The sequence below is a fragment of the Dunckerocampus dactyliophorus genome, chromosome 15 (assembly GCF_027744805.1).
Source record: "Dunckerocampus dactyliophorus isolate RoL2022-P2 chromosome 15, RoL_Ddac_1.1, whole genome shotgun sequence".
Taxonomy (NCBI): Eukaryota; Metazoa; Chordata; class Actinopteri; order Syngnathiformes; family Syngnathidae; genus Dunckerocampus; species Dunckerocampus dactyliophorus.
Window position 1 is genome coordinate 16,379,057 of NC_072833.1, and position 14,550 is coordinate 16,393,606.

Genomic DNA, 14,550 nt, shown 5'->3' on the forward strand with positions numbered 1-14,550 from the left:
GCATATCGGATATCAGTAAGAAAGCCAATATTGAGCATCTACACTATTTTTTTTATACTCGAAACCCTATCAGATGCTTCTCAGTTATTAAACACATTTTAAATTACATTTTACACATCAAAGGGATTAGAGGGTGCTAACTTACGAACGTGCATGAAACATTATATCCTGCCCTCTACCTGCTCTGAGGATGTAAGCCACAGCCCATGTAACACAGACACACACGCATTAGTTATGTTTGTTGTCAGATAATGATAGCGATTTGGCAAAGTTTAGCTCCTAACAGTTGCTGTCATTGAATGTATAGCCTGTCATAACAACAGAATGACAACAAATTGTTATTTGGCTTCTCTGAGACTGCTTTTGTGTATATGCACTCGCTACAGACGTGTACGTGTCTACGAGACAGCTGTGAGTGACAGCCACTGTCATCTTATTCATCACGAATTGAAGTGGCCAACAATTTTTATGCATTTTTTTACAAATTTTTAATAATTACAATAATTTGTAATTGTGAAAAATATTGAATTTTTTTTTGTTCAGTGTGTTCTTTTAAACCACTATTGCTAACATATGCTAGCTGGTGGTGGTGGTGATATATTTTTTTGGTTGAACAATTTTAAATCTTAAGCCAGTTGCACACAGTCCCTTTAAGAAACAGCATACAGTACACAATATCGCACTTACTAAACGTGCTGTTACCCAACATCATGTCTTGTGAAAGCATCTTCCTGCTTAAAAATATTTAGTGAATTAACTTGTGAGACAGCGCCCTTTGCTGGCATTATAGCTGCAGCACTCTTTACCCTGTGCCATCAAACCACTTTCTATTTAAGTTACCATGAAAAAATTAATCAGAGAAAAAAAATCTGCCAAATGCACAAATATGTCAAAGTGCACATAGGCAGGGATCTACTGTATTAGTGTTCTATGACCGTATGTGTGCTAGCAGTCACAGCACACTCTGCAGGACAAACCGTGTTATGACACCATTTCGTCATTGCTCTCATAGCATGAATGGAGGCCTTTAACGGCCAGTGGATATAACTGGATGATGTATCTGGAGGAATTAAATGAGAAGCCAAGATTTACTCATGTTTTGTAAAAGTCTTGGGGGCAAAAAAGTTTTCATTGCCTTTTCCAATAATTTCTTTTTAGGAATCTTTGCAGTGGCTTGCTTTACCGCTCCAGTCATGACTGTGAAGAATGTATTTGTTTGCGTAAGCTAACTTTTCACATGAACTTACTGTGCCTGTGCTATGATTTTTCTGAGGCTGTTATTAAACCTCATAAGTCGGACTGACTTGAATTGTGTTTTATCCAGGTCGATTTGTGATAACCTGGTAATCCACGCTTCTTCTTTGTCTGATAAAATGTCCTCCGTTCCTGACTGTGTTACGAGCCACCGGGAGGCCTGCAGGCTAAATTTGGGAAACCACGGGAATTTGACGTGTTTGCCAGCAGCTTGGATGGCGGTTTGTTTGGGTTCGTTTTGGATTTAATTTCAGCGCGGATGCTTTATAACTGGTTTACAAGCCAACTTATGCTGGGAAGCACCGGCGTGCTTGTTTTTTCTTAGCAAGGAGACCTTTTAAAAAAGCGCTATGTTTATTCATGTTGTGTCACTGAAAGGAAAAAATCCTCCCACATGATTGTCGTGACTTAGATTGTTGAAATCCAGGTTTCTCTTTGCGTGTTTTGTTTTTAATGATCTTTGTGATTTATTTCTGGATGGGAAAGAACATTTTGGTTAGGTTTTTTGTCGCCTCGACCTGGAAATGTTTCTTCTGCAATCCTTTTGTTAGATCCAACCGCAACTGGAAGAGGCAGAGCAGAGGACATTCCTACACTTTTGCACAATTTCCTCTTCTTCACAAAGTCTCCCATCATTGTTTTCCATCCAGCTTTGTGAGGAGAAAGAGCATCCGCTGACGGAATAGGAAATGGGCACTTTGGATGTGTGGCCAGGAGGACCTTCTTGAGGATTCTTGCTCGCCAAGGGGGAAATGGCATAGTTGCAGTTTGTCCACACGTGCAACAACCACTCATGTCACCTCGGAAGTGTTGCGCCCGCGGCGCAGCAGCTCCACTGGACTTGCTGACTCGCGCTTATCTCTTGTTAACAGATGCTGGTTCAGAGCGTCACAATGGGTTTTGCTGGCTCTCACACATGCATGGGATTGTTTGGAGTTGATACCGCAGACAGATGGATGGGATGAATGCGCACACGCACGCACACACACACACACACACACACACACACACACACACACACACACACACACTGTTGTTTTGAAGTACGACCACAGGCTCTCTGGGGACCTGTGCAGGACTGAGGTCTGCGGTGCCAAGACGCTTGCAACACAATAGTCTGCCCCCCATCATCGGTTCCTTTACCAACAATAGACATTCTTGGGATTCCTCAAGACCTCTCACTCACACACACACACACACACACACACACACACACACACACACTCAGTCGTGTTCCCTCAAATGACTTTGACTTATGTTCATTTCCTGGACCGTAACCACTACTTTCATAACATCAACCACTCACCCTAAACTAACTTTAACCCCCAAAGCTTGTTTTCACACGCACACATACACATATACACACACACACACATATACACACACACACACACAAGTTCTATTTAAATAAATTAATTCATCAATCAGTCGGGGGTTGTCATCTTAGCGGAGAATTGTGCGCTCCCAGCTTTGCGGGAAAAGTTCCGTTCAGCTCCCTTTCTCTTCACAGCGGACAAAGTGAAGTTCATAAAGGCATGCTTGGATGAGTTTGATGTGAAAGAAACTTGTCAAACTCATTTGGGCTGAACTTGGGCCCAACATCATTGACCTCTGACCCCACAAATTTCTACCCTAACTTGAATACACATACATATTTGCACAACCTGAATACCTGCTACTTTTGAAACAAGGTATATTTTCTTCAAGGGCAATGATAAGACAAACAAAAAAGGGTCTGATTGCACACACGCACACCACGAGAGCCATAAAGAAAACAAATAGGTCCTGATTGCAGGCAGACACACAATGGAAGGGATGTGGAGGAGGTGAGCTTGTTTAGGCTTCTCCGGCATTGTTAACCATTCATCCCCTTTGAAGGCAACATGCGGAATGCAAAGAATCCGCCAACCAACATGCATGTACGTCACACAAACGCGTATACACACACATTTTCATAGAGTCTGCAAGAGATTTTAGCCCAAGGAAGTTTTGTAAAGCTAATGGCCTCATTTTGTGTCTGGAGTGTATTTGTTTGTGTAAGCTAACTCTTCTCTAACTCCTCTACTCCTGAACCGCCTCACACAAAAGGGTGAAAATTTGTCAAAACATTCACCCCTACTGTGTTGCCTGTGGTTGTATTTTTACAAATACACCACATGGTTGTACTGTTACTGATGTTTCAGACTACTTGAAATTTGTTACACCTACTGCAACTTTAGAACGTTTAGAGTAGACTAATCACCACTGAATTTAATACAGTACACACTTTTAAGTGAGTGACAAGCACACATCTGTAAAATTTTAAATTTGAGCAAGATTGGTTCAAAAACATGGCTGCTGTCAAATAAAACATCTTAGCATCTAATTGTCTATAAGCGATTATAGTGATTATCGATTATCGAACTTTGAGGATGTCTGCAAGTGTTTTGAGCACAACCAATAGGGGGCTGCACAAATTTAATTTACAGTCGTGAAGAAATTAGGAGGAAGAAGCGGTATAGAAAATGGATGGATGGATGGATGGAACAAATTAGGAGACACCTTAATGTTTCGTTCACACTGATTCATACGAGTCCTATTGAATCCTACCTAGAAGGAGTCCTGTCAAGCGTGGATGGCTTGTGGGGCTCCTGAAACAGCTGACAAGTACCGGCAGGCCAAGCAGCACGTGGCTTTGGCGGTGGTCAAGGCAAAAACTGGGGTGTGGGAGGAGTTTGGTGAGGCCATTGAGCACAACTTTTGGTCGGCCACGAAGAAGTTCCGTCCGATGCCTCAGAAAGGGGAAGCAGTGCCTGGTCCACACTTTTTACAGTTGGGATGGAAGCCTGCTGACCTCGACTGAGGACATAGTCTGACGGTGGAAGGAATACTTTGAGGTCCTTCTCAATCCCACTGACATACTTTCCATAGAGGAAGCAGATTCTGAGGACACGAACACGGACAGTTCCATCACCTTGGTGAGGTATCTGTGGTAGTCAGAACACTCCCTGGTGGCAAAGCTCTGGGGGTGAGTTCCTCAAGGCTCTGGATGTTGAGGGACTGTCTTGGCAGACACATCTCTTCAACATTGCGTGGAAGACGGGAACAGTACCTCTGGATTGGCAGACCGAGATGGTGCTTCCCCTTTTCAAGAAGGGTCACCGGAGGGTGTGTTCCAACTATAGGGTGAGGACACTCCTCAGCCTCCCTGGGAAAGTCTATTACAGGATACTGGAGAGAAGGGTACGACCGTGAGCTGAACCTCGGCTACAGGAGGTGCAATGTGGTTTTCGTCCTGGTTGCGGAACACTGGACCAGCTCTACACCCTTGCAATGGTACTAGAGGGTACATGGGAGTTTGCCCAACCGGTCTACATGTGCTTTGTGGACTTGGAAAAGGCATTCAACCTGTGTCTAATGGGAGGTGCTCCGGGTGTACAGGATTGGTGGCCCGCTACTACGTGCCATTTGGTCATTGTACAACCGGAGCAGGAGCCTGGTTCGCAAGCCAGCAGTAAGTTGAGCCTGTTTCCGGTGAATATTGGCCTCCGCCAAGGCTGCCCTTTGTCACAGATTCTGTTCATAATTTTCATGGACAAAATTTCTAGGCGCAGCAAAGGCATTGAGGGAAACCAGTTTCTGGACCTTAGGATCTCGTCTCTGCTATTCGCAGATGATGCGGTCCTGATGGCCTCATCAGGCTGTGACCTTCAGCGTTTACTGGGGAAGCTCGTAGCTGAGTGTGAAGCTTCTGGGATGAGCCTCAGCACCTCCAAATGCGAGGCCACGGTTCTCAGTCGGAAAAGGGTGGATTTCACCCTCCGGGTTGGGAGTGAGGTCTTGCCCCAGGTCTTACCTCATGAGTGAGGGAAGGCTGGAGCGTGAGGTCGGATTGGTGCAGCGTCTGCAGTAATGCGGTCGCTGGACTGGACCATTGCGGTGAAGAGAGAGCTTAAAAATTAATAAATTAAGCCAATAATAAAAGATAATAAAAATTTAAATTGAATCTTTGTTGGAGCATTTCTTTGTGGGGTTTGCATGTTTTCCTCTTGCTTGTGTGGGTTTTTCCAGGTCCTCGGCCTTCCTCCCACATCAAAAACATACATGTTAGGCTAATTGGAGAGCCTGTGATTGACTGGAGACTTAACCTAAAGTCCGCTGGGATAGGCTCCAGGAAAAGCATTATAGAAAATGGATGGATGCATCTTTCTGCTCATCCATCAACACAGCTCATTGTTTGGTCTAAGTTAGCTTCAATTCATGCTATTTTGTTCTCCAGACCTCACATCCTCTTATACCCTCCTTCTTTCATCATAATTTTTTTGATGGAAAAAGCTGCCTCTTTCTCTGTGTCTTTGGCTCTTTCAGGCACTTTCAGGAAGTACCTCTGCATCCCCCTCATCAAACAATAACACCGTGGAACTCTTGGCTATTAGTTTAGCAGCCGTACACCACTTTATCTGCCCTCCACAATACTTCCTCTTTGACTGACTCACACATCCTGCAAGAGAGGGGGAAAGCGAGGGAGGCAAAGAATGAGATGGGAGAGAGAGAGGGTGGGAGTGATTGCAATGGCACAGGAGGGAGAAATAGTCATGTTTTGTCTTCCAGTGAGAAGAATGAGTGAGGAGGAAGACAGGAAAAGCAAGGAGAGGGGATGTGAGGACCGACGCTTGGACTTTCCCTCTCAGTCCCGGCCTGCTTTGCCTCCGACGACGGACACATTGTCGCAAGATGCTTTTCCCACCTTGTGGTCATAGCGAGGCACTCTTGTCATACAGTTGAAGACACGCTGGAGAAGAAGGAGGAGCAGATTCAGCCCAGAAAGTGAGCTGAGAGGCTCCATTGTTCGGACTTCTCGAGTGAACGCGTTGAACTTGACCTTTTGGCTCCTCACATTTTACTGGCCGCGAGCACTTTGCCTGTGGATGCTTCTTCTTCTTCGTCAATCCGGTGGGTTTGTCTCTCCCCCTAAAGTTAATTGTGACCCCGAATGCTCTTATCGTCCGCGTCCTTGTTGCTTATCTCTAGGGTAGCTCAAATCTTTTTTTGTCTGCCATTGGCTGGGCCGCTGGTACTGAGACTGTGTGTGTGATTCAGATTATGCGCCTTGACCTTTGCGCAGTCAGCTGTTGCAGCCTCTGACAATGTAATGGGACATTCCAGCAGTCTTTCTTCATCTGACAGAATTTATCAGACATTTTATGACTTTTTACATTTCATTCTCCTATTTCTGCTACGTCTTGTGGCCTAATCGAATTTACCTTCTTGTTTGTGGAAGCTCAAGGGACACACTTCCTTCCCCCACATTGCAGCAGATTATCCAATATTTATTTGGGGACTTTGGGAATTGTTAAGTCCACTAAATGACAGTGTCACCCTGAGCTCACACCATTATGCCAACTTTGTAGCCGTTGTTGTGGACTAGGTGCGTCCAAAAAGAAAGTATCAGCCAGCATTCTCTTGTGTTCCCTGGGTCTTGTAATAAAATAAAAAAAAACAAGAAAAGGCCCAGAGACATTATGGAGCCTCCTTGGACGTCCCTGAATGCAAACTACACAAAAGTCTTTTGAGCAACTCCAAGAATTTTTTTATATCCTTCGGTTGTGTCATCAAGACACTCCGAGGGCAACGAGCATGCACATTCAACAAGTCAGGAATTCACTGGCGCTTTATACCCTCAAGGAACCACAGCAACAGTCAGAAAGTTCTAGAACTTGAATATACTTTCTCTGCCACAGCATTCCGTACATCTGCACTGTCTCCATCGAGCAGCTAAAATGGAAGGAAGACATGGTTTATGTTTGTGCTTGTATATTTCCCCACACACAGTATACTGTACATATACATGAAGGACGTTGTGACACAATGTTCAAGGAGGCAGAAGCAGGAAAAAAAGAGTGTTTGTCTTGGAAATGTTTCTGCTTTTATCACAAGCAATCAGAAAAAGGCTTTCCTTGCTTTTCCCTTATGGTGCCAACATCCGGCGTTCTTCTCCCAAAAATAGTCACAATTAATTTATTTTCAGTACAACTGAGAACAAAAAGAGTTCAGGTTTGGTGTCAATGCTTTTTTTTTATTTTTAAGTCGTTCAATCGGCCAGTCGTACCACTTCACAACTAAAGTGAACCGTGCTGAAGTTTGGTACACTTCCTCTTGATAAGAAGAGGTGGACTAGGGCACGACATGAGTGCATGCACGCACACAGAATAGAATGACTGTAACGCGATAGATTCTCGCCGTTTGCATGCAAATGGGCTGAAGCACGAAGGCTGAGGTTTAGTGTAAGTTCTCCCTAGGACAGGGCAGTTCTCAAATTAGCCAAGTTCACATATCTCAAGAGTTCTGTCTCGGTTTATGATTCATTTTGAAGTTGGGTGTTCGATTGTCATCCAGTAATGTATGGGCCGGTGTCACCTGTCGCTTCTCCCCGTCTATCTTCGCAGGCGCAGCGTCCCATTCATCAGGCCTCACTCCTGGCACCTTGCGAAGCTGTCCCAGCTTCCCCTACCTCCCCCGCCACCCCCTCCCCCGTCTCCGCCGCCCAGCGTCCCTCCACTCACCGACTCCCCCCCACTCCCACCACCTCCCCCTCCTCCACCTGCCATGCAGCTCCATCCTGGCGCTTATACACTAGCCTGGAACACAAGTGACCACAGGTGAGTCCTTCAAATCTCATGTATCTTTCAGACAGTTAACTCTATGGAGTACGGGTTACCCTGGTTCAGCATGCCCCTGGTTGGGATTTTTGTCCCCTCATAGCCAATAATTGCCAGGAAACGGGTGACATCATTGTGTTTCAATGTCAACCACCCACGCAGGAAGGTCCTTGTTCTATTTTTAACTCTCTATGCAAACACTCCAACGGTGATAGCCAATCAGATCTCCCCCGGTGAGCTGTTCTTTGTCTAGGGGGCCATGTTGACAGTTCTCAAAGATTTTTTCATTTTGGTAAATGATTCGTCAATTTTTTATGTGGCTTTGTTTGGGTTTAATTCTTACACTGCTGCTTCTGCTGCTGTGTGATAATTTCATCCAGAATATGTGCCACAAACCTCATGTTTCAAGTGACCATGTCAGCAAACATCATTGGTATGCTTGTACAACATAGACGGTGGATGCGGTGAATCAGAACTGCACTGCTGGAATTTAACAAGCCACCAGGTCCAAATAAAAGTCCAGTACTTAAAGACTGTTTGACAAAGTGATGCAATTTGTGAGGCAGCTTTTGTCACTTTTGCTGGCTTGTGTGTTACCAAGATTACTTAAGATTTTTGTGTACCATATACTGTATTATGGCAAAAGAAGAAGTCATGTAGTCATATTTGTGTTATGATCTCATCAAACTAAACTGTGGATCCTTTAGAGGAAACGGGAACTTCAGTGTTTGTATTGTGACTCACAATAAATAAATAGCCTTTATGTCTTTGTTCTTCATCAATGCTCTACTGTTCTCCACCTGATAGGAATCAATGATATCATGCACCTCTTTTAGGCTGAATTGGGTCTATGATGGCAACATGTGTGTGGGAATGTTTCACAATGGCACGTAACTCTTGACATGTGGACAAAGAGAGGAAGACGTCCAGTAAACTGTACTTGTGTGGGACCTTTTGTACACACTGCGTCTGTGTGTATGTGTGTGTATGTGTGTGTGTGTGTGTGTTTGTGTTGGTAGGCCAAAAGAAATCCGCTCCATCTGAACACACACACCTTGTTTCGTGATGATTTTGCCTGCGTCAACTGTCTCGATTGCATGTTCTACGGCGCGCCTCATTGAGCAGGAGTTACTGTCATATCCTGTCCAGCTCCTGTCTCATTTCCTCTCTTCCTCCCGCTCTCATCCAGGTCAAATCTATACAGCAGCCCTTGCTTTCTCATTCACTTCCCCTCACAGACAATTTTCTCACGCAGGACTATCATGAGTTACCCAATAGAAATGTCATAAAAGCAGCAGTGACCTATGAAATTTGGATGAATTTTGTGGAAACTCTTGGATTTCTCGCATCCGTGCATGGAATAGCAAACCACAACCTTATGACTTTTGGCAAATTCTCAGGCCGTTAACCTCAAGTGGAAATCGTAAAGATGATTGTATTATAGCCAGAATGCAGGGGATTGAACTCGGGTTCATGTCTGGGACGTTTTGGTTGTCTTGGCTTTGCCGCTTGCTCTGTTGTGCAACCACAAAGTTTACCACATGTAAATCCACACTGAATTCTGCATGGTTTCTGTGCAATTGTCTTGCAGGGTTCCTAGTAAGTACTTACTTTGATATTTTGCTGCGTCATCTGAAATCTATCAACCATTTGACTATTTTCCCGAAGTGATAATGTTCAAAAGAGGATAGTGTTGATGTTATAAAATGATTTGGAAAAGGAAGAAAGAGAAAAATGGCAGAGCATATGGGGAATCAAGTGAGGACTTTAGAGAACTGGGCTTCAGACAGTAGGAGATGATGAGGAGGAAATCATATCAGACTTTTTTTAAAAGAGTCATCCTGCAGGGTTCTTTTAAAAACACATACAGGACTACTGTGGTTTGCTCTAAGGAGTGATTTAAAGCAGATTCCCCAGTGGTAGGCTTTTGAATTTATGTCATTAGAAGAATTAGTTTCTTTTTGGTTTTTTGCCGCTTGAAAATGAATGCTAGGTGTATGAAATCTTCACCAATGGAGGGCTAGCTTGGGTATCAATACTTACACGTAAAAAGTGTTGACTTCCGCCTGGAAGAATTGATCCTTTTAACATTTTAATCTTTTATATTTGTTGATGGATGTTAGTGTTAATGTGGTAATGTTATAAAATACCTGAATGTATCCCTTCTCCATCTCCTTCCAGTGACTTGCCCATGCAGTGGGGTCAGCTGTCCAGGCCGTACTCATCCACCGATCGAAGCAGTTCCCTGGGCTCCATGGAGAGCTTGGATACGCCCACACCTGTCACACAGCCTTACTCTGACTCCCTCAGTTCCCCTGTTGACCCGGCACTCTTCAACAACAAGAGAGACTCTGCCTACAGCTCCTTCTCCGCTAGCTCCAACACCTCAGACTACGCCACAGTGCTGCTCCGACCTGGTGACATGTGCTCTATGGACAACTTCCTCCAAAGCCTGGGGCCGTCTTCTCCAGGCTTTGCCAGTGGGGATGCCGCAACGCCAGTAAGTTCATCCAGCGAGGCCGCAGATGACGCACGGCTGATTGGACTGAAGTCCATGTCACTGACCAGGCCGAGGATCAGGCCTGTAGAGGTGAAAGAGAGGCCTTCCTCTTGTTCTTATGAGGAGGAGAGGAGAGGAGGAGGCTGTGATATAAGTGGTGAAAGTGGAATAGAAGGAAAGATGACTCCCACTCAGCCTCCACACAGAAAAGACAGTTTTAAAACAACCAGGAGTTGCTCTAATGTTTCAAACAAACGCTGTGCTTCAGCTCCTATTGAAATGTGCAGTGTTCCTTGTTTCTATAATGACAATACATCTTCTCCAAATGGTGAACCGGGAACTCATAATGGTTTCCTTCAAGTTGAAGAAGTCAATACTGGACATTTAGGATCCTGCTATAGCCAAAACGAACAACTTGGATGTAGTATGAATGCTCAGAAGGACTACAGTGACAAAACAACTACAGATCACCTCTCGGACCTAGGTGGGTTATCTGTGGTTGCTTCAGACCCGTCAGTGGATACTCAGGGGCACACTCATGTCATACACTCTCAGACCAAGCATCCTTTTGCAGGCCTACACCAGCAAAATGACCCTAAGAATGCCCCACCACTTCAGTTTTTGCAGTATAACAGCGACAACTCCTCACTAGAACCTTCTAGTCAGTCATATCCCTCATGTAGGACCAAGTTGTCCCCTTTACCACCAGCCCTGATGGAGAGCCAAGAACGCTCAAACAATCTTTCTCCTGAGCCAACAAACAAATGGGATGGAAGCCGCTGCTCAACCCCTGGATCCGTTTTCTTGGAGGTGGACGTGGAGGAAGGAATGGGAATACAAGGCAAGTCCCTCCCTCTGAATCAGCATCACCATCCTTGGAGCCGCTCTGTGAGTGTACCTGAGGAACCAACAGGGACATCATTGCAGGGTATCCTGGGTTCTGACCAAATACTTGGAAGAGATTTTCAGCCTCTTAGTGCTGCTGTCAGCGTTGATACTTTAATGGAGGAGCAAAGGGCAGAGGAGAGCAGGAGAAGTGGAGAAAAATCTGAGGACAATGCCGAGGCCACCATGAAAAAGTCATCTAGGAACCATCGTCGAAACCGCCGCCGCAGTGAACGCTTTGCGACCAACCTTCGAAATGAAATCCAGAGGAAGAAGGCTCAACTGCAGAGTAGCCTTGGCCCTGGAGGGTTACTCTCTAGTGGTGAAACTGTCCAGGAAGAGGAGGGTGCAGACCTCCACTGGGAGCCTGAAGAAGCGGACATTGTAGTCAAAGAAAGAAGAACCAAAGTTGTGTTTGCCCCAACTGTTAGTACAGCAGAGACAGCACGAGATGAGAAATCAAACACTCCAGGTCAAATAAACCATGATGATCTGCCTCTTCAACCTCCATCCACAACTACAGCCATTCAGATTGTGGACCCAGGAGTGCCTAATTTTGGTGTTGGCATCCGAGTTGTGGAGGAGCCAGCTCCTGCAGGCAAAGCTCGCCGCTGGCGTTGGACTCCTGAGCATAAGCTCCAGCCAGAACCAGAACCAAGCAAACTGTATGGGGTTGTTGGAGAGAGCATGTTAGGGGTCACCCAGTCAAGGCATGGGGTCTGTGCCTTTACATCCTCTTCCACGCCCTCTGGTGGTCGCTCCTCTTCCTGTTCTCGGATGGAGGAGTCTGACATCCTTCCATTTGCAGACAGAAGGAAGTTTTTTGAGGAGACGAGCAAGTCCATTGCAGGATCAATGGTGTCTAGTGTGTTGAGTCACACACAGAGAAAGTCCCAGGAGGTAGAGCATGTTCAGTACAGACACCAAAGGAGATATTCCTACCAAGGGGGGCTACAGCAAGAAAAAAACCTGCTTCCAAAACCAATGGAAGCCAGGAGGCCATCAGTGTGTACTAGCCGAGAGAGACAGCAGGAGAAGCAGAGGGACCAAATGAAGGAATGGGAGGAAAGAGCCAGAGAACAAGTGAGGGATGAAATGTTGCGAGAAATTGAGATGCAGCAGGAGAAGGAAAGGCAGGAGAGGGAACAAGAGATGGAAAGAGAGAGGCTCAGAGAGAAGGAGCGAGAGGAGAGGGTGAGACAGTGGGAAACGGAACGTGAAATGGAGCTTGAGTTGGAGAAGGCGAAGGAGAAGGAGCAACTTCAAATAGAAAGCGAGGAAGAGCTAGAGCGACAACAGAAAGACTTTTTCATCAGTTCATGCGCCAGAGAAACAAATCAGGACTTTCATGACCAGAACCTGCATCCCAAGTCTTGCAGTACAAGTCTCATCCCAAGATCTGCATTCTACCCAGTTAACCAACCTTCACAGCCATCTTTGGACCCGAGGAGCTACAACCCGACAGAAGTAAGTCTCCTTTCATTGGTACCATTGACTTTATGTAGTTTGTCAGGACATTGCCAAGTCAACTTTCAATGGGAGCGCGATATGTTCTTATTCTTTCATTGTTTTCTTTGTTTTCTTGGGAGAATGAACAGAATAAGATTTTCATTGCATGGTATAACTGCTGTTGTACTATGCACATGACAATAAAACTCTCTTGAATCTTGATTCTTGAATAACCTGACCCAAATTGTGGGATGTGTGGAAATATAGAAATTTTTCAACTTCTTCTCAATAAAGATTCCAGTTGAGTTCCATTTCAGAGCCTTGACTTTGATGCGCTGTAAAACTGAACATACAGAAATAAAGAGTGTCAATTAGAACTTACATAAGATAAAAATAATTTCTCTGACATTTAACATAAACAAATTCAAACTATGTGCTAGCTCAATGCTAATTTACAATGAAAATCCCATATACGCCCTAGCAGTTAGCATTAGAGATTTTACATGGTGATTTCGAACACCTCCAAATATGACAATTAATAGATAACTAAGATTCACATTCCACTTAAACAGCTGATATAGAATAAGCATAAATACTTCTAGTCAAAACCTTCTAAGGCTCAACAACAGACAGGACTGCCACATTCAACATCTTAATGTGTTAATATAATGTTGGTCTTCTTCTATGACAGCGTTTCAGACTGTTGTTGCCACCTATAGGAGTATTACAGACAACACCCTGCTGCATAAAACAAATCTCATTTAGAATAAAAGCGCAAAATTAAGACCCACGACCCACTGAAAATGGGTCGCAACCCACCAGTTGAGAATGACTGGTCTAGAGGAAAGGATGAATCATGATGATGCCTCTAGTTTTGTAAATTGCTGGACTTGCACGATTGCATTAATTACCTCCACCAAGCGCAGCGCAAAGCGCGGTGCGGAGGTTATGCTTTTGCCAATGTTTATCTGTTTGTGTTCGAAATAACTTGAAAGGTTCTGAATGGATTTGGATAAAATTTTCAGGAATTGTCGGAAATGAGATATGGAAGAACTGATAAAATTTGGGGGGTAATCCGGATCATCGTCTGGATCCAGGAATTTTTTAAAGGATTCCTTAACATTGCGAGATAGGCACATTTTCGGCATTTGTCCATATAACTCCACAAATAATGATCAGCGTTCTTACAGGACAGGACAAGTTTCCAACAAGTTCTAAAAAATATCAAAGACTGATAAAAAAAATTGCAGGATTATTATTTTTTGTGTGAATCACAATATGGGGGGAACTATGGCACTTGGCGGAGGTCTGTGCTCTCCGGGTGCTTCTCTGGTTAAATACATGTATTTATTGCGCACACAAAATAGTTCCGGGTGACTGAGAGTGGAGTGGGTTTTTGGTTTTGGAATATTTTGAGTATTCCGATGTATTTCTATTATGAATGCCGTTATCATTAAGAACTTGCAAGGAAATACCACTGAGAGTGTAGTCACAGGTGAGCGTGCATGCCGTGTGTTTAATTTTTGGATAATTTTGAGTACTCCCATTTATTTCTGTTACAAATCGTGTCAATCATTAAAAATTACAGAGTAGTTATTTACCAAGCATTGCAGTCATTCTATGACTTGGCTATGTGTAATGCATGCAATCATGATGTGCCTTGGCCATCCTCTTCCAATCATGCCAAAGGAGTGGAAATACTGAAATTCAGCGCTATCAGCGGTGTGGAGTGGGCCCAAGCACGGTACAATCGGCCTTGTGGTACACCCTTAAACATTTTTTATAGATGGTCTGAAACAAAAATCAGTTCTGGCCCCAGTGGTG

General features: G+C 44.5%; 1 protein-coding gene across 2 annotated transcripts in view; it reads left to right on the plus strand.

Moving 5' to 3' along the window:
• The window catches only part of shroom4 (shroom family member 4), a 38,288-nt gene that overhangs the window by 18,831 nt on the left and 4,907 nt on the right, over positions 1 to 14,550 (plus strand). Inside the window, exons 1-3 of one of the 2 annotated variants that reach the window (XM_054753584.1) lie at positions 5,779 to 6,186; positions 7,680 to 7,892; positions 10,074 to 12,744. In XM_054753584.1, coding sequence (XP_054609559.1) covers positions 7,840 to 7,892; positions 10,074 to 12,744 — 2,724 coding nt within the window. In that variant the 5' untranslated portion in view covers positions 5,779 to 6,186; positions 7,680 to 7,839. Of the gene's footprint in view, positions 1 to 5,778; positions 6,187 to 7,679; positions 7,893 to 10,073; positions 12,745 to 14,550 lie in introns of those variants that run through there. The other variant, XM_054753583.1, reaches the window with a different exon arrangement.